The sequence below is a fragment of the Plecotus auritus genome (assembly GCF_963455305.1).
Source record: "Plecotus auritus genome assembly, chromosome: 4".
NCBI classification, from domain to species: domain Eukaryota; kingdom Metazoa; phylum Chordata; class Mammalia; order Chiroptera; family Vespertilionidae; genus Plecotus; species Plecotus auritus.
The window spans coordinates 87,970,167-87,991,170 of record NC_137775.1 but is presented as its reverse complement, the minus strand read 5'-3'; the positions used below and the strand labels follow the sequence as shown (position 1 = coordinate 87,991,170).

General features: G+C 41.2%; 1 protein-coding gene across 6 annotated transcripts in view; it reads right to left on the bottom strand.

Annotated features, from left to right (window-relative positions):
- RCAN2 (regulator of calcineurin 2) overlaps positions 1 to 21,004 on the bottom strand; it is a 266,676-nt gene that overhangs the window by 21,975 nt on the left and 223,697 nt on the right. For all 6 annotated transcript variants that reach the window (XM_080663342.1, XM_080663343.1, XM_080663344.1 and 3 more), the window contains one exon: positions 1,394 to 1,567. In XM_080663342.1, coding sequence (XP_080519468.1) covers positions 1,394 to 1,567 — 174 coding nt within the window. The remainder of the gene's footprint in view (positions 1 to 1,393; positions 1,568 to 21,004) is intronic.

Here is a 21,004-nt window from a genome sequence, read left to right as displayed (position 1 = left end):
GTTGAATAATATTCAACTGAATGAATAGACCACAATTTGTTTACCTGTTCACTTAATGATGCACATTTGGGTTGTTTCTACTTTTTGGCTCATGCTGCTATGAACATATGTGTACATGTATTTGTTCGAGACCAATTTTCAATATTTTTCTATATATACCTAGCAGAGGAATTGCTGGGTCATATGGTAACTGTATGTTTAATTTTTTGAAGAAACAAGTGGGGTTTTAACAGATGGAGAAACCGAGGTTTCCACAAATCATGCATGTTATTAGCAGTGTTGGGATTTAAGCATGGGTCTGAGGCCAAACTCTAAGTTCTTTTTCTTTTTTCTTTTATTTTATTGTGGTAAGAACAATTAACATGAGATCTAATCTCTTAACAATTTTCTAACTGGCTATTTTCAAAACACAAAAGACAACAAGTATTAGAAAGAAATCTTTATACACTGTTGGTGGTTCCTCAAAAAATTAAAAATAGAACAACAATATGATCCAGAAATTCTACTTCTGGGTATTTATCCAAAAGAATTAAAATCAGGCTCTTGAAAAGATATTAGCACTCCCCATGTTGATTGCCACACTATTCATAATAGCCAAGATATGGAAACAACCTAAATGTCCTTTGACAGATGAATGGAGAAAGAAAATGTGGCATATACATAAAACAGAATACTATTCAGCCCTGAAAAAGAAGCGAAGTATGTTCTTTTCACGGTACCATCTTTGTAGAGTCCAATGTTGGAAACAATGTTTACTGACTAATAAGAGATGGATCAGGATATCTACTGATGGAACATTATGGACATTGATTTTGTATTGTGAGGATACTGTGTGCATTGCCAAAAACTACCCATCTATTTTTGGAATAGTCAGAATTTACTTTTGGATTAAATAAAACACAAAATTAATTTCCATATGTTTGTAAACTTTTGTTATGAATGTAAATCACTGAAAAGGTATGCAGTCCACTAAAACAGTCATCTAATTTAAGTTTTAAATATAATCTTGCCAGGAAGGTTAGGAGTAGTTGTGATTAGAGCATTCTTTACAACTATTACTTGGCATTTATTATGCATTTACCAAATTTTAGGCACTTCTTTATCCAATAATTCATTTAATTCTATAACAACAGTATGCATATATCATCACCCCCACTTATAGCTGAGGAAACGGAGACCCAGTCAGGTTATGTAACTTACGCAGGTTAAAGCCCAGGCTGTCAGTCCTCAGAGCCTGCTTCTCAACCTCTGTGCTGTCTCTGTGACACAGGTTTATTTCTCAGTGGACTCAATAGACCACAAACCAAGGTGAAAGTAGAAAAGAGCTCCATTTACATTTTGAAAAAGGCAAACAATAATGTAAAGCCAACGGATTACCTTTGGTAGGAATTACCTGTGCAAAGTAGAGTTTTAATTTTTTCCCTCTGAACTGGGTTTCATGAAGCTCTATCCTGGCTCGGGCTGCAGATTTGGGATTGCTGAAGTTTATTCGGACACGTCGGAAACTCTTAAATAGCTGGAACGTCACGCAGTCATCGTAAGTCCGGAACAGACCCTCAAATTTTTCCTGATCAAAACAAACACAGAGGAACATCCATTGGTCATGTATCTTCCATGATGCCTGATCTGACAAAAACAAATAGCTACGTAAATGAACAGGCTGTTCCCAACATAAAATTAAGAGAGATAACTGGTCATGTTTTTTTTTTTTTTTCTTTTCTTTCTGTCGGTCTGTTACCAGGTGCTAAACACACTTGTGGATTCAGTCAAAGGATCCATAACCTGGCTCCAGGGATCTGGAGAATATGAGTGAATGGGGTTTAAAGTGCATGAAAAAACTGAAAGTTATGCAAAATATTTAGTAAGTTTCTGTCACTTGTGTTTCTTCCTTGAGAGAGAGATCAGAGCTGCCCTAAGATTCTCAAAGAAGTTCATTATCTCCAAAATATTAGAGCTACTGAGTAAAGCAGGTGGCAGACATTGGTAGTGATTATTGATCTTGGTGGCATTTTTCTTGCCTAAATATATGGTAGCCCACACTTCCCAAACCCTCCTAGTGCCATGTGATTAGTCCTGATCATGTGTGCAGAAGGCAGGAAAAAAGCTCGAGAAAATTTCCAGTCTCTCTCCTTGAAGATGGCATGTGCTCGGCAGTCAGAAGCAGACTGGCCTCAGCCTGGGTCCCTGAATGCCTGTGTGGAGTACAAATACCTTTCTCCCTATTCTCACCCCATCCTGTAGATGACTGCCTTGACAATGAAAAAAGAGGCCCTTTATTGCACTAAACCAGTGGTCGGCAAACTGCGGCTCGCAAGCCACATGCGGCTCTTTGGCCCCTTGAGTGTGGCTCTTCCACAAAATACCACGGCCTGGGCGAGTTTATTTTGAAGAAGTGGCGTTAGAAGAAGTTTAAGTTTAAAAAATTTGGCTCTCAAAAGAAATTTCAATTATTGTACTGTTGATATTTGGCTCTGTTGACTAATGAGTTTGCCGACCACTGCACTAAACCACTGAGATATTGGGATAATTTTATTCCACAGCCTAACCAAGCCTAGCACAATATAAAGCAATCATTTAGTTTTTTGATTCAATGCAATTCGCAAGTCAATTGAACAAATCTCTATTAAATGCTCACTTTGTAAAATGCATGGCCTCTAGGAGAACACAGAGATGAGTATCATTTTGTTTCGACTCACAATGATCTAACAATCTAATGTGAGAGGCAGACATAGACACAAATAAGAGAATGCCCAAATGATTAGGAAAAGACTTAGAGAACTAAAAAATTTACATAATAATGCCATCTGTCTGGCTCCTCTTAGCTTTAAAAATATCCTTATTATAAGTAACAAAAACAGTGCATGTTAAATTACTGTTTTTCCATTAGTGAGTGTTCTTAATGGAGAAATTGACAATAAGGAAATAACTTCTATTAAAAAAATTCAGATTCTTGCCCAGCCAGTGTTGCTCAGTGGTTGAGCGTCAACCTATGAACCAGGAGATCACGGTTCGATTCCTAGTCAGGGCATATGCCCGGATTGCAGGCTCTATACCCAGTGTGGGGAATGCAGGAGGCAACTGATCAATGATTCTCTCTCATCATTGATGTTTCTCTCTCTCTGACTCTCTCTCTTTCCCTCCCTCCCTCCCTCCCTCCCTCTCTCTTCCTCTTTGAAATCAATAAAAACATATTTTTAAAAATCCTGATTCTGCCAAAGCCGGTTTGGCTCACTGGATAGAGCATCGGCCTGCAGACTGAAGGGTCCTGGGTTCGATACCGGTCAAGGGCATGTGCCTTGGTTGCGGGCACATCCCCAGTGGGGGGTGTGCAGGAGGCAGCTGATCGATGTTTCTCTCTCATTGATGTTTCTAACTCTCTATCCTTCTCCCTTCCTCTCTGTAAAAAAATCAATAAAATATATTTTAAAAAATCCTGATTCTTTTATTTCTACAATAAAAAGTATATTGTCATAAGAGTGAGTACAAGTGGGAATAGAGATGCACGAAAGATTAATACTGTAAGATTCAATGAATTTTGATTTGAAATAGACCTAAGGGATAATTAACTCAACTTTTCTCTCACCACCTCTATCAATTTACCAATCAGGACCCTGAGGTCTGAAGAGATCATGACTTGCCCATGGTCACATGGCCAGTTAGTTGCAGAGCCTTGACTGGTCAAAGTCCTTATGACCCTGAATATAGAGATGCTTTCAACTATGGAAAAAAATTACACTGCTAGATTGAAAGGAAGAGAAAACTGCTTTCATAAGAACAAGAGCTGGATAGCAATACACTGACCCAAGGCTCATGTGTGACCTTATCTAAGAGGAGCAAAATGTGACGTAGGGTTGTAAAATCACTGACTCTGAGGTTGCCATGTCAGAGAAGAACTTTTTGGGCACCCAAGAACTTGTCTCAGACCCTCAGGTCTCTGGTTTGTGATCCTTTCAAATGCTGTTGCTCATTTCTGAGATTCCCCAAGGTGTGGCTATCTATAATCCCCTTTTAATTCTTGTATCTGCACACTCTCTCTTTATATCATAGCTATTCAGTCCAGAACCCCAAAGAATACACTCAAAGCATCTTTTTTTGTTTGTTTGTTTCATGATATGAATGGAATTTGAAGAGTTCTTTCTCCCCTTTTCAGGCTCTGTTCTTATTCCCCTTTCCCTTTCAAGAGCAAAACAACATTCTTTCTCATCTGTTCCTTGGCAGTTTTTTTTTTTCCCTCATCTTTCTCAGGCCTTCGGATCAGCCAACTCCCAAGCCTGAGGCCTGAACTACCACCCCAAGGGGGCTCATTAAGGAATCTTTCCCATAATCCTGTGTTTTCCTGAACAGAAATCCTGGGAATGCATTGCTTTCTGCTTCATAATAATAACAGTCCTCTCAACTGGTCAAATCATAGATGGTGGTTTGATTAATTTGGGGAATTTTTAAAAATGGAAGGAATTAAGAGATTAAAAATACTTATTGCAACATAGAGAATCATCCTTTTTAGGATAAAATCCTTGGGTCATCTCTGTGGCTCTATTTTTCCATTTCCAGTTTGGGAGTTCCACCTCCCTATCCCACTCCAAGGTCTCAGCATCAACAGTAAGATTAAGATAAGATGGGGGGTGGGAGCAGGTGTTCATTTCCTTCGAGTCTAACTCACTGCTTTTCATTCTATATTTCTTCACAATGCCTCACATCTCAGTTGTTGAGCTGTTTGGCCTCAAGGGCCTGGCTGGATTAGGAGAAAGGAACCAAGGAGTCCTGCTGGGCTCAGGGAGGGGTGACAATCAATGGCCGAGGTGCTGCCTCTGTTGGGAGGCCTTGGCAGATGTCAATATGATTGCACTTCCTTCTCCACTGCTCCTCACCAAAGGCTTTCAGCTACTCCCATCAAGCCGGAATTGGCAAATGACAGAAACCTCTTTGACATCCCTTGTCTGGGGTTTGGCCCACAAGTCAAAAGAGCCCTTTCACCAACCCTGGTGTGCTGCCCAGAGCTCAGTGGCCACGGTTTTCATTCGACCATCTGGGGCCCACACTCTACAATGATAAAAATAATAAGCAAATAGCATTTCCTTGACGTGTCCTCTCTGCACAAGTTTTTCGGGAATATGTAGGGACAAATGGCCGAGGGAGGGCAGGAGGAGGGAGTGAAACCTGGCCAAGAATTAGGGACTTGCTGGCCATCTCTACTTTTTTCCCATTGGTGACATGGCAAACACTTCATTTGCTTAGGCAATATGATACCAGACCAAATTGGTTAGAGGCAGATCTAGCACAGTGAACCCGCCAGACCCTTAGGCAAAACAGTGACAAGAACAAAGTCAGGGCCAAAACCGGTTTGGCTCAGTGGATAGAGCGTCAGCCTGTGGACTGAAAGGTCCCAGGTTCGATTCCGGTCAAGGGCACGTAACTTGGCTGCGGGCACATCCCCAGTGGGGGGTGTGCAAGAGGCAGCTGATCGATGTTTCTCTCTCATCGATGTTTCTAACTCTCTATCCCTCTTCCTTCCTCTCTGTAAAAAATCAATAAAATATATTTAAAAAAAAAAAAAAAAAAAGAACAAAGTCAGCACAGGGGTCCTCCACCTGCCCTTCTAGCACCTCTTCTGTGGTTTTAATGCTCAGGTTCCCACCAGGCACACAGCAATATTTTGCTGTCCTCTGGCTGCTAATTTCCTCCAGTCTGGTACCCCACAAACCCAATAAATTCCTCATTGCCTTCTTAGTTTCCTTTGTAGCCACTAGTTTAAATAAAGTCCTACAGCAGTGATCTCAAATTTTGGTCTCAGAATCTTTCTATCCTCTTAAAAATTATGGGGGATCCCTAAAGGACTTTTGTAAATGTGGGTTTCATTTATCAATGTTTATTACACTCGAAATTAAAACTGAGAAATTAAGAAATTTTTATTTCTAAATCTATTATATGTTAAAATAATATTTTATGAAAAAATTACCTTTCCAAAACAAGAAAAAGGTAGTAAGAAGATTGACATTGTTTTACCTTTTTGCGAATTTCTATAATTTCTAACTTAATAGAAGATACCTGGACTCTCATGCCGGATTCTCTGTATTTGATCAGTTAACAGGATGCTGCTTTGTCTCCAGGGTATGAAGAAAAGCTGGCCTCGCTCAAATATGCAGTTGGAAAAGGGAGGAGGGTTTTAATAGTCTTTCAATGAATTTCGAATATTCTTCCTTGATACATCATTAAAACGTGTATTGTAATGTTGAATCTGTTATCTTTGATTATATTAAAATCCATTTACCCATTTTGCATCTTTAATGGATTTTTTACCTGCACATGATCTGTAAAGTGTGCATTAGTCATTTAGAAAATATTGGTTCCCAAGTTATGCAGGTTTTCCAAATGTCAACGCCTGTCATTGCACAATATCAAAAATGCCATTCATTAATATTACCGCCTATCTTACTAAAGTTGTCAGATTCATGCTGGCGGATACAAATTTTCAAAAATTCTAGCTTTTGCTTGAAAGTTTATTCTTTATCATCGGCAACAACCACTGTTGGTTATTTTTCTTTTCTTTTTTAAATATATTTTTATTGATTTCAGAGAGGAAGGGAGAGGGAGAGAGAGATAGAAACATCAACAATGAGAGAGAATCATTGATTGGTTGCCTCCTGCACGCCTCACAGTGGGGACCAAGCCCACAACCCAGGCACGTGCCCTTGACCGGAATTGAACCTGGGACCCTCAGTCTGCAGGCCGACGTTCTATCCACTGAGCCAAACCAGCTAGGGCTGATTATTTTCTTAAAGTACATGCTCACTCATTCATTTTTGAGAAAATGGCTGCCAAATATCGAGGTCTGTGTAACTGTAACTTGCCTGTTAGTTATCTTTTCAAGTCAACAATTTGTTCCATGAGAAAAATACCTGCCCAATTCAGCTTCAGACAGCTTAGACTGTTGCCTCAAGCCAAGCACTGTCTTTTGGTTGCTACAGAGTGCATTATGTGTATCCTCCATATTGTTATTCAGATTACTAAAAAGGCTCAAGGGTAGAGTTAATAAAATTAATTTGTACTGTTTCATCAAGGACGTTCTTATGAAAAACTGGTATTTTGCTTCTTACTTTTCTTTTCCTTTTTCTAAATTTAAACCATGAGTATGTGGCTGTGAAGAATACAAATACCACCAATACAGTTTGATGCCACTGCATTGATTCATACCCTAAAGACAGTCGCTTTTGCACCAGGGGTGTGAATGTCAACACAGTTGAGAAGGAAACTGTTTTAGTATTATTATGAAGATAGTTTTGACCTCAAAGGAAATGGTCTTGGGAATTTTGGTCGGCAGACCAGCCTCTGAGAACTGCTATGCAATAGATTATCAGAGAAGTAAGAATTTGGTTGCACCCTGGGGTGAAGACAAGAGGACTAGTGAGAATCTTAAGAAAGAAGAGATAGGTTATTCAGGGAAGTATGATGATAGCAAGTGAAAGCTGTGAAAGGCTAATAGGATGAGGATGGTTGGTCTTGGCAAATGAGAGACCACAGGTGATCCCACTGAAAGCTATTTTAACAGATGTGCAGTAAAATAGAGAATGCTATAGATTGAAGAATGAATATGGCAGGGAAAATGGAGAAAGAGAGTTTGGCAACGTCAAAGCAGGAACTGAGATGGTAACTATGTGGGACGTAAGGGTCACGAGAAGATTCTTAGTAATGTGGGGAGACACTTATTGGTTGAAGAAATTGACGAAGAGAGGAGCCAGGAAAGAGGGAGGGTGGGAGATGGTGGAAACAAGAGCTGTAGGCATTTCCTCCTATGAGAGAGCTGACAAGGTAAGGGTGCATGAGTTTGGCAATTGAATAAGCAGAACTAAGATGGCTTTTTATTTTGGTCTCAGGGAAGTGGAAGGTGAAGCCCACCGTTCAAAGCAGAGAAATTGAAGGGAGACACAGCTTGAGGAGCTTGAAGAAGATGCAGAATAGCCGTCGTGGTCAGAAGTAAGAAGAGTCAGTGGGATCAGAGAAATGGGACTTTCTTAAGTAAAGAAGTGTGGACGAATCTGAAGACTGTGTTACAGGTTGAATTATTTCCCTCCCCAAAGATATGCTGGAGTCCCCAGGACCTCAGAATATGACCTTATTTGTTAATAGGATCATTGATCATGTGATTAGTTAAGATGAGGTCATGCTGGAGTGTGTGTGTTTGGGGGAGGGACTAATCCAATATGACTGTTGTCCTTCTAAGAACACACCTTGTAAGACAGAGACATAAGAAGAACCTCACACGAAGACGGGGGGATTGGAGTGATGCATCTACCAGCCATGGAATGCCACAGACTGCAACTGCCTGAAGCTAAGAGGAGACAACAGCGTGGCCCTGCTGACACCTTGATTTTGATCTTCCAGCCTCCAGAACAGAGAGACAAGATATTCCTGCTACTTTACTGGTAAGCCACTCGGTTCCAGCAGCCCTAGGGAACTAATACAGGCAGCTATGCGGCACCAGTGACCAACTAAATCTGGGAATGATACAGTTTGAATAGAGCCAACCAATACAATTAGGCCATTTGTTTTCTAGGAGAGCAGTAAGTAGACAGGTGGGTCATTCTAGGGTGAGGTGTGCAAGACAGGGGTGTGTATACACATGTGTGTGTCAGGGGGAGGGTAAGGGAGGACCAAGAGGAAATTGTTCAATGTATTCTACTGGATTGATTGATACAAAACCGCAAAGTATTTTATAGAATAGTAGAATTTTAAAATATTATCTTCAATATAACTCTAAACCAGGCAGGCTTCAGATATATAATACTGTCTAATATACACCGAGTGGCCATATTATTATGACCACCCCATCAGTACTTCGTTGGGCCACCTTTGGCCTTCAATACTGCGGCGATTCTTCTTGGCATTGACTCCACGATATGTTGAAAGGTGATGCAAGGAATCTGACACCATGCCTGATGAATAGCACTGTCCAGTTCTGTGAGATTTAATGGTTGTGGAACCAGCTACCTGATGGCTCTTTTAACTTCGTCCCACAAATGCTCAATTGGATTGAGATCTGGTGATTGTGGGGCCACCTAAGCAAGGTAAAGTCTCCCTCATGTTCTTGAAACCACTCCTGCACAATATGAGCACCGTGGCATGGCGCATTGTCTTGTTGGAAGAAGCCATCTCCATTGGGATACGCCATCAACATGATAGGATGAACTTGATCAGCAACGATACTTAGGTATGTTGTGCTATTCAGACATTGTTCCACACGAATTAAAGGGCCCAAATCATGCCAGGAAAACATGCCCCAAACCATAAGACTGCCCTCACCAGCTTGAAGAGTTGTACTCATGCATGTGGGGTGCATGCTTTCATGCTGTTTCCGTGAAATTCTCACTCTGCCATCTGCATGATGCAACTGGAGACGTGATTCATTGGACCACATGACTTTTTTCCAATGCTCGACTGTCCAATCCTTGTGTTCCTGTGTGAATTGGAGACGTTTTATCTTGGTAACTGCAGACAGCAAAGGTGTTCGAACAGGCCTTCAGCTTCCATATCCCATACGATGCAGTGTACGGCTAATTTGCCTACAAACATCGGGTGGTCATAATAATCTGGCCACTCAGTGCATTATCTCACTGAACAGGCCCTTTGAGGGAGTGTTGGAATTATCATAATCTTTGAGTAGCATATGAAGGAACTGAAAGCCAGAGAAGTTAATGGCCTTTACAAAGTCACACAACTAACTAGTTAGCAAAACCAGAATTAGTGAGCTCAAGTGGGTTATACTACACAAATATCATTGATGGTATGCAAACAAATGAGAAGTCTGAAAAGCAAGAACATCAGCGTTCCTTGTCCATCTGAGAGAAGGTGCTGCCGTTGAAGACTGCAGGAGAAGTCCAGCTGTGTCTTTATCTTCATTCCTAACGGTGCTGCGGGCCTTCATGTACTTTTCAATTTCCTCTCACGATCCCTTTGGGTATAAATTATCTTAATAAGACATTCAGCTTCTCTCAAAATCGAAAGGCTCTCATCCGTCAGATAACACCTCCCAGAAACTGCCTAAGAATGAAACAATTCATTCAGGTTTATCACCTCTCGATGGATGCTGTCGACAGGTCATGTGCAGATCTAAGTTTAAGGATCACACTGGATTTTACGGGCCACCCAGGAGGGCCTGCCGTCTAAAGGACTGTTACTGTACATCTCCCAGGATGCAGACTCCTTATGTGAAAGGAGTAACCAGGCCTGCATGTGGGGGTTTACATCTGGATTTTAACCTATGATTTCACAGGCCAGGAAGATTTGTCTTAAATTACTAGTATGTTGTGGTTTTGATATTTCCTAAATAAAAAAATCAGCAGGAAAAGGAGGCTCCCAACCCTTCTTTTTTTGTTTGTTTTTAGAAAGCATTTATATTTTTATTTATATTTTATTTTTTATATTGTTATAACTTTAAAAAATTCTTTATTGTTGAAAACTTTACATATGTCTCCTTTTCCCCCCATTGACCACACCCCCCCAGCACATGTCCCCATCCCCCTATTATCTGTGTCCATTGGTCATGCTCATATGCATGCATACAAGTCCTTTGGTTGATCTCTTACCACTCCCCCCGCCCTCCGCCTTCCTTCTGAGGTTTGACAGTCTGTTCAATGCTTCTATGTCTCTGGATCTATTTTTGTTCATCAATTTATGTTGTTCATTATATTCCACAAATGAGTGAGATCATGTGATATTTAGCTTTCTCCGACTGGCTTATTTCGCTTAGCATGATGCTCTCCAGGTCCAACTGTGCTGTTGCAAATGGTAAGAGTTCTTTTTAAAGCAGCATCTCAACCCTTCTTTACTGATAAAAGAAGTGGACAGCCCAGCTGGTGTGGCTCAGTGGTTGAGTGTCGACCTATGAACCAGGAGGTCACCTTTTGGTTCCCAGTCAGGGCACATGCCCAGGTTGTGGGCTCAATCCCCAGTAGGGGGTGTGCAGGAGGCAGCCAATTAATGATTCTCTCTCATCATTGATGTTTCGATCCCTCTAACCCTCTCCCTTCCTCTCTGAAATAAATAAAAATATATTAAAAAATAGAAGTGGACAGACTTCATGCTACATAACTGCTCCAAGAAAAGATACTTCACTGGCAAAGGCGCAGAGGTAATTACTCTTTTCCCTGAGTCCTTGTGAGAGACAGATCTCAAACTTGACCCCAGGCTCAGAGGGACCCGCTTTATCCTAAAGCCTTATTGCTTCACCACTCACTCTCACTTTTCATAGTCTGTGTTCGATTCTGTTTTTTCATTCCTAGTGGTGGCCCTCAAGTTCACTGTGGCAGGATAACATTGCTATGCAAGGACACATTTTAACTTCTTTACTTAAGGAAGTCCCATTTCTCTGATCCCACTGAGCCATCATCTATACAGTTAGAACTGGAAAAGTCCTTTGATAGCTGTCAAAAAAACTCCCTCCAAACTAAGAAAATGTACAGGGGCTGTAAACTGGAAAGTTCTTTGAACAGGGGCGCATCTAAGTATTGTGAAGCCTGAAGCTTTGACAACTTGGGACGCCTTCTTGAAGCAACATCATACAAAATTAGGCACAAGGTTTAACTTTTACAAATTTTATAAAAATGGATGAGCACACGCCAGGGCCCTGCCAGGTTTTGGTAGAGGTCCATGCAAATGAGGGTGCTGAAACTGACGCTTCATTCACTTTTTAGGAAATGTGACTAAGAGACTGAGCCTACGATATGATCACCAAGCAGTCTGGAGCATAGGTTTTCAGAACAGCTAAAATAAGTCCGGTGCTTACATCACTCTTACTGATGAGAGTCACTTCCTTAAGTGTTTGAATCACCAGAATGAGAGCCAAGAAATTTGCATTTGCAAAGTTTCAGCCCAAGAATCATAGGTGGCTCTGTCCCTGCCCCTCATGAACCCATTTGTAAATACCTAAGGTGGAGAAATGAGGAGGGAAAACAAGTTAGGGGGGTGCTTGAAACCTGTCCTGTGGGTGTTTAGCAAGGGGCAGTAGGTGCAAGAAATCTGCGTGCCCAGGGCCCTTGTGGGGTCTAACTCTGTGCAGCATGCCCACCCTTTGGATGAGTGAGACCCTGCTAGCACCTGAATCCAGCACTTGAATCCTACCTTGTTCTGGTAGGTCACACTAACTCCACCAAGTGCCCAGGGGCTACAGAATCTGGGTGTGACAAGCAAAATACCTGCATGCCTACATGCTCCCTGCCTGCCTCCCAGGACACTCGTGCCCTTGTAAGTTTCCCAATGGGTCTTTGAACACCCAGGGACTATGGGGAGGAGCATCCCCATGTATGGGGGGTAGGAGGGGGTGGACCAGGCACACTTGGGAACTCTGAGAGAGCACTGAGGGCACAGATCTCTGTCACATGCCACAAATTGGACATACCTGCATAGTGATAAATACAAAGAAAAGATCTGACAGTCCTTTCATAGCTGCCATATTCCAGTTTACACTAGCAACGGCTGCCTTGGTTCAGGCCATTTCCTGAGGGCTAAGGACAGCTTCATCCTTCTCTGGGCCACCACCTTCTCTCCTCTGCTGGTCTGTCTGCAAGAGCTCCTGTGGCTGCCAGCATCCCTGCCTAGATATTTGCTCTAACTGTGCATGTGTAATTGGTGACAGGCACAGCCTCCTTTACAGCTTATCCAATCTCCACACAGGAATTGCATTTCAAATGCATTTAAATATTGATTTAGCTATTAGACACAGGTAAAGTGGGGCAGCATAATGCCATATTACTGGCATAGACTCTAGGGCCACTCTAGTTCAAATCCTAGATCGGGGATTTGTACAACCTTGAGCCACTTACCTATTTGACACCTCAGTTTTCTTATCTGTAAAATGGGGATAAATAACAGTATTGACCTCATAGGGGTGTCCTGAGCATTAAGTGAATTAGTGTATTTAAATAACTTGGAAAGCTGCTGAGCTTAGTGAGCGTGAGTTGTTACTATTATGAATCCCAGACTGGAAGATGATGATATTTGGCCTGCTAGCTCTAGCTGTACCACCTCCGTATATCTAGATCCAAGCAAATCATTATCTACGCTTATATCTATCTATATTTGTATCTATGCTTGTGCCTCTATCTAATCCTTAAAGACTGTAAAGAGCAATTATAGGAGTGCCCAGAGTAATATCTCATATAAATTAAGGCTAATCACACTAACAGAATTTTATTAATGTTACTATCTACTTAAAATGTAGAGCCCAAATTAACCATCAAGATTTCTTTCTTGGCTGCTAAGCTTTAAACATTTCCTTTACAAAACCAGCGTAGTAAATGAAATAATTCTAAGGTGGAAATCAACTGGGTAATTGTCTTCAGTCCTTTCCTTTGGAGATCTTGCACCATCAGCAGGGGCTGGGGCTCAGAGAGACAGGGAGCAAAGATGCCAGCCACTAGGGAAAATCTCTGACAATCAGATACCTCAGCTACCTGAGATTTGTTAAGCCCCTTCCACCTGTCTACTTCGCCTGTCTCAACACACCTCAACTACCTTTTAGACAAACCCATCTCCACCAGCTCTATTCTCACATTCAACTATTTCCTGAACATTTCCTTTGGGATATCCGACAGGTGCCTTAAACTTAATGGCTTAAAAAAAGACAAATTCTTAGCCAGGAGGCTGAACGTCATCCTGCTCTTTTCCTTCTCCCTCATCCCACCATTCAACAAGCACTATGTTCTTTCCACCCTCCATTATCTGGTCATATTCCTCCTCTATAAAATCCTTCAGTTGCTTCACATAGCTTTAGAATACAGGTTGGCTTAGCGTTAAAGACCCTTTGTAAAATGACCATCTCTCTCACTCCCCTAACTTCATATCCAACTTTTGCCCTCACCTGTCCCCTGCACTCCAGCCAGACTTTCACTTACAGGTTCCCAAAGGCAGGCTAGTCTGTATCTCCAAGCCTCTCTCACTTGCTCTCTCTTCGGCCAGTGACACCCTTTCCTTCAGATAACTTATTTTTTCTGTATTCTTGTTTTTTTCCCAGTTTTATTGAAATATAATTGACATATAGCACTGTGTAAGCTTAAGATGTTTACATAAGGGTTTCATAAGTGTAGAGTATATATTGAATAATGATTACCACAATAGAGTTAGTTACTATCCATCAACTCACATAGTTACAAATATTTCTCTTCTTGTGATGAGAATTTTAAGATCTATTCTCTTTGCCATGTTCAAATATGTAAGCCAGTATTAATTATAGTCATCAGTGTATTACATCCCTATCAGGAAACTTCTAATTATCTCTCAAGTCCCCACTTAGATCGCCTATCTTCGAAATCCCCCTGAATCCCACTGAGGTTCCAACATCTTCCACTGTGCTCCCTTCACAGACTTATCTAGTTCGTGAGGTAACTGCTCCCTCATTAACCAGAGTGTAAGAACTTCAAGGGCAAGAATGGTTCATTGTGTTTGTCCACTGCTCTGTATTCATTATTGGTGCCCGTATGGAAAGGGCTCACCTGGTAATAAAACAAACAAGGCAATGTGGATGGAGCAGTCCTCCCATCTCCCCCGACACTACCTTTGGATAAATTTTTCTTCTCTTCAAAGCTACTCTTCAATAAAATCAACAAATGTGTAGTGAACATATGGACTAAGATTCTGCATACTGTAATAGGAAGCCAACAATCAAATTAAACAACATTTCTCCCCAGAAGTCTTTCCTAACCCCTTCCCCCTTCCTCCATCTAGGTTTAATCAGCTACTTCCTTCAACTTTTTAAAAACACTCTAAACCTCTTTTCAAAATAATATGTCACCAGGGTGTGTGTGTGTGTGTGTGTGTGTGTATACTAGGGGTGTCACTAAAGATTTCAGGGAAGAAACGGTAAATGAAGATGGATGGAATGTTGATGTGTGGTGGTGGGAGCCTTTAGAAGGAGCTTTTGTTCCAGGCAGGGCAGCAGCATTACCAAAGGATTTATATATTCCTATTCATCTGAGGTCACTTCTCAAAAAAGGTATTTTGGGGCACTTATGGAAGAAGAAGACAAAAATAATAGTCCTAAGCCACATTGCCCTAGGCATGGACACTCACACTGCTATTAAATACATAGGGAATTGTAGGAAACCCCTCAAAATGAGAATTAAGGTTTTATTCTTTTAAGGGTCTTATGTGTTTCTTACGACATTTATTTTCCTAGCAATATGCTCTACTGAATACATCTCATTTGAATTCTAAATGACAGATCATGGCTCTGCTGATGCACATAGGACAAACAGCTCACCAGCACCAACACAAATTTAGGCAATCATTTCTTTCCAGAATGCCACACAGTGTTGTAGCTGAATGAGGTAGGAAATGCACTTCTAAAAACAAACATCGTTCTATCTTCCCGAGACTGAAGGAAAGCCTCTATTTTAATATTGAGCTGTCAATAATTGATGAGGACATTTTTAGTATGTTTAATGTTAAATTAAAGGGCTAAATCCTAAATATGTTCCATATCACATCCTTCTGAAGAGAGGCAATTTAAAATTTAATACATTCATTTTTCCATTTGGCATAAGATCAAAGCAAGCTTTTCAAAGGCAGCATGGTGTCCTTAATTTATTTTTCCCATGAAAATGAAATGGCATTTGCATTCTTTTGAGATTCAGATGTGAACAACTTTTTGCGACTCAATCTTTAAATCTAGATAGAAAGTCCACAGCTTGTTTTGCTCCTAATGGTCTTCCTTACTGTTCCTGTTGCGCCTCTCAATTACACCTTTTTTTATTATGCTATGTTTTTTTTTTATTTTTTTATTTGTTATGTTATGGTTTATTTTGTTATGTTATGTTTTTTATGTTAGGTTCTGTTCTCTCTGTTCTTTGTGTAATGACATAAAAGGAATACATGATCATGATAAAAACCTGATATAAAACTAAATCTTTTATGTTCAAATTCTCACAAATTTGGGGTACAAGATACTCAAGAGAAGGCATCATTCCAGTCAACACCGACCCTCTGGATCACCTCCACAGCTGTAGCTAACACTGAGCATGATTTGGGATTGAGATTTTGCTCAGTGGTAAATTTTCACTTGGCCATTTATGAGACAACCGCTAGGTACTACAGGTCTAAGAATGTCTAAGGGTAGAATGTTTTTGATATACCAAGCCCTCCCTGAGCCCCTCCCATAGAATAACACATTTCATTCTCACAATAAGCTTATGAGGCAGATAAAGAGATTCAACAATTTGCCTACAAAGGCCAGTCAGTCAGGGACAGAATGCAGATTTCATCCCAGAGAGTCTGGTACCTGGAGTTACAGTCTTAACCTCTAGGATCGCCTACGTCAGGCCAGAAAAGTTGGGTTGGAATGGTGTCACCCCTGTTTTTGGCATCTCACCCAATAAGATGGACACATCTTTTGTCTTCAGCCAACTTTGCTCATGAATATCTCACAGACAAGCAGCAGTGTGAAGAATTTCTCTACAATCCTAGGAAAGATGGATGGAACTGGAATGGAAGCTTCGTCTGTCAAAAGGACAAGAGCTTCACATAGGTAGTCCAGACTGGAAGCATCATGTGATGAAACCACGTTTCTTCCACGATAAAGGGGTGTTTGTGTGCGCATATTATACGCAAAAGTTCAGGAGTGTTCAACATAAGTCTGACTTAAGGTCAAAACCATTACCAGCCAAGAAGGATGCTTTGGCTGAGAATTCTCTTCTCTCCTTGTGATAGAAAGTTTGTGGAGAAGCAGGCAAGCTGAGTGAAGCTGGGAACTTCTCATCACTATAATTAGGATCACTGTACAATGTATTGTTGAAGCCAGGGCTTTGAAGGGCGAGTGCTATTGATTATGCATTACCTCAGGGTGTCCCAGGTACACGTGCTCACCAATTGGCTGGTCCCCGAATCCCTGATTCTAAAACTGTGGCCCTCAGCCCACTAGGAAGATGCGATGGTCCTCCTAATGGGCAGATCCTGTCTGAACGTGTAAGCCTTCTCAGTAGTTCTTAGCAGCAAACCATGCACATACCATAGACTTTCTTCCTACTAAGGGTTGCTTACTTATAATCTAATGAGAGAGTGAGTTACAGAATCAATTTTTAGGGGTTACTAAAATCCATAAATGAGTTTATTGAAGGATTCTAGTTAGGTATTTAACTAAAAAGTCTGGCTGCTGCACAACTCTTGGTCCTTCTGCACCTGACATACAGAGAGTGGGAATTCCTGAACCTCTCAGCAATAATAGTCATCACTACCACTCAGAACTTTCAAAGTGCAGTCACTGTTCTAAGTGCTGTGTGTCATCCTGACAATCCAACTTGTGCAACACAGACCACCACCAGCAGCAGCAGCCCTGGGGACTTGTCTAGTAGGCATCATCTCAGTTCCTAAGCCCCGAGAGCTACTGATTTAGAATCTGCATTTCAACAAGAGCCCCAGATGGTCAGTGTCCTTTTTACATTTGAGAAGTACCAGATCAGAAGATGTGGGTTGGGCCATCTGAGACTAAGAGCTTCCTGATTCAAGTGAATAAACTGATTTATGTACTAGTAATTGTGCCACTGGGAATTACAGTGCTATCCTCTGGTGCTAGCATTTTTCCATTCTTTGCATTCATTCATACATTTATAGAATTGCACTTAGCAATTACTCCTGTTGATTGTTTCGTTCTTACAATCACTACATTGTTTTTACTTTGATTATTATTTTGTTCTTTACAAGTTTTGGTTTTCATTGGTTCTTTTCCCACTATAAAGAGGGAACTCATCAGAAAGGTGGGACACTGTGTTGGAGGTTCCCATAAAAAAGGGAAGAAAACCCCGAAGAGACTTTCAGGTGACACCATCTTTGGCCTCAGCTGATTGACAATGTGAATCCCAATCTGTCTGTGTGTATACCCAGGACAATTTATCAGGCCATTTAAGACCAAGAAGTTTAAACATATGAACTGCATCATACTTAGCATTGCAACATGAGTGCAAGCACCAAACCTTTTTATCTCATTCAATTTAAATCACTTTCTTCCCAAATTCCCAGTGATCAAGTTTTCTCTTCTGCATCACTTTAACCTCTATTTTTAGAAGGGACAGTAGAGGTAACTTACTCTGAACCCTTTACCTTGAAAGTTAAAAGGTATAAAGTGAAGAGTGGTGAGGCGACATGCCCAAGGCCTCGTCACTGGTCAGAGGTAAAACTGCACTAGAACTTGGGACCTGAATGCACAGACATACGAAATCCGAAGACAGGACAGCAACATTTAATATCAAGAAATTCTGCTGATACATCTTGACCTTGTGAATAATGAAAGGCTTTGAATAAAACAAAGATGTTTAGAGGTGTAGTCCTGGAAATCAGATATTCCCTAAGAAAAGCAGGTCTGTGATAATAATTATTTTTTTTAGAAAGCCTCAAATATAAATTTCATCCCGATTTTCCATTTCATAAAATCAAGGCCAAAAAGAGGTTAGTGACTTGTTAAAGATTAAGGACAAGTGGTGGCAGTACCAGGCCCCTAATTCACATCTGCTTGCCAGGTTCTGGTTATGAACCATGTTGTCACTTGAAAGAATTATTGTTGTTCTTAGAAAACAACATGGTCAGGGTAGACCAACTGCAAAACATACACAAATATGTGGAACAAAAGGACCCCATCCATCCAAGATCATCACATTACCATTTTATTAAATAAAAGCATTACATTTATCAATTTTACTTAAATTTATCAGAAAAAAATAATAGTTGACTTTCATAAAGAGACTTCTTCAAAGCAGGAACTATTATTCTCCTAAAGGAGTTTAAAATAAAAAGTCTTAAGAAAAATAGGTTTATGTTTGCAGGTATAAAATCTAAGTCAGGTGTCATGAAAATCAGAAGATAATGCTATCTATATAAAAATGTGAAACCTCTATTATTCAATTTGAAAAAGAACCTAAGACTATTTAAGGGAAAAAAACACACAGAAAAGGCAAATTTGTAAAATATGTAAAAGTAACAAAAGCACTGGTAGGGAAAAAATAGCATAGAAAAGTAATTGCAACCATAATGTACAAGAAGCATAAAAGAAATTGGCCAGGACTATTTGTGCCATTACTAATTCTCCTTACTCTTAATTTCTTGACCTGTGGGGGTTTGGATTTATTGTTTCAGAAAAAACTATTTCTTTCACTTCATCAATGGCACATTTCCCTTGTTTCATTATAGAGTCATGTCTGTTTCATTTTTTCCTTCTAGAATTTTTAAATGCCTTCTTATTTTTATTGAAGAGAAGAGACACAAGCCTTTACTTCATTAGTAACACCACACAATTTTACTTCCAGGTTCCTAGTTATATAATTTGCATTATCATATCAAATGTCTTTTTTAAGTCATTCATTCTACTAGTCTTATGTATCCCCTTTTCTTGGAGAACTATTTTCTGTTATATGGTAAAACATATTTGAGTGGTTCCCATCCCCCACACAGGTAATGGCCAGTATACATCCTGAGTCATTGCATTATCAAATATGCATGCATTTTGCCATCACATTACACTGAAGGTCCCCAAAAAGGGCTCAACAGCTCTCATAGCCACAATGGGTGGAGGTGTGACCCGTCAGTGGCGGCCCCCATTCCGATCTTGCTTCCCTTGGAACAGTCATTGGATGAGAGCTGGACCCGCATATGGAGGCTGACCATGGCGAGGTGACCCCCCCATGCTCCTTGGCTGAAGTCCATTCTCACAGGGGGACTCAGCTGAGAGCCTTCAGCTGCCAATACTTCAGGGATGGAGCATGCGAGTGTCAGGTGTGCTGGGAGGACCTGAAGGGCTGGGAGAGCTCCTGGGTGGGGTGTCCTCACAGGCTTCAGGACATGGGGGGACTCGGGAGTGCAGGGCCCTGGGACTAGCCAACCAGGTGACTTGACTCTAGAGGTGCAGAGCCTGCCTTGGAGTCATTTTCAAAGTTGTTTGGCCTCAAGGCCCCTCAGGCTCAGGTCTGCTTCCCTGCAGCCTCAACAACCCTCTCTCATTCCATACTTCATTTAATGATTGTTTACTCACAGGTTCAGTCTGGGAGCAAATGTGAGGCTGAGGGTGTGGAGATGACTACGCCCCCACATCCCCGCTGGTGGCTGCCCTAAGGAACCAGAGCTCTTCCACCTGGTCAGCCAGTGGGACGCTCAGTGAGCTGGGCACTCCCAGGGCCTGAGAGCAGGAGCCACCCTTGCAGCAGCCGCTCCGGCCTGTAGGATCCCACCTGCCTGCTGCCTTCCAGAAGGGCCTCTGATCTATGCAGGTACTTCCTCTGTCCCAGCGCCATGGATCGCTAATTCTTATTATATTTGCTCCTGCCATTTCAGGAAGATTTTGGTAGAGAGAGAAGTTAAACACTTTCTAAGCCTGCTACTAGTACATTCAGCCAGAAGTGCCCCAGCGATTTCTTTTCAAGATTATATTAGGTTGAATCATGTGAAATTGTGTTTTATTACGGTTAAAAACTTTCAAATCTTAGCAATTTCATGTGGCTTCCTCTAACAGTAAGTCCACAGAGCACTGAATAAACCAGATAAACCAAAGAATACCTTCCTAACTCCCTTTAAAGAAATAATATCAATCACCAACTTATAAAAAAAGTATATTTTCTATTAATTTGTCAATTCCAAGGAGGGAACTTATAATTTAGTTCCAATGACTGTCAGACACTGTACTGGGAATTTCCTCCTATTTCATTGACTTCTACAACACTGCTGTGATGTAGACAGTTACCTGGTTTGTGGGGGACCTTAAACAGCCCAGGGAATGGCTGCCCCAGATACACAGGTGCTCTGGGGACACCCTGGGGGAAGTGACTGCTTGAGTGTGGAATCTGAAGGAGTTGTGGAAAAGCTGAAGAAGCTGTCTCCCTGAGTGCCCAGGACTGTGGTGGCCCATGATTCCTCTGAGCAAACCTGCCTCATTCCCTCCTTTCCTCTGAGAAGCTGCTGCCCACCAACATGGGTAGCCCGTGTCCCATCTATGAAAAAACACCTTCTTACTTTCAACAATGGCGCTGCTGAGAAACAA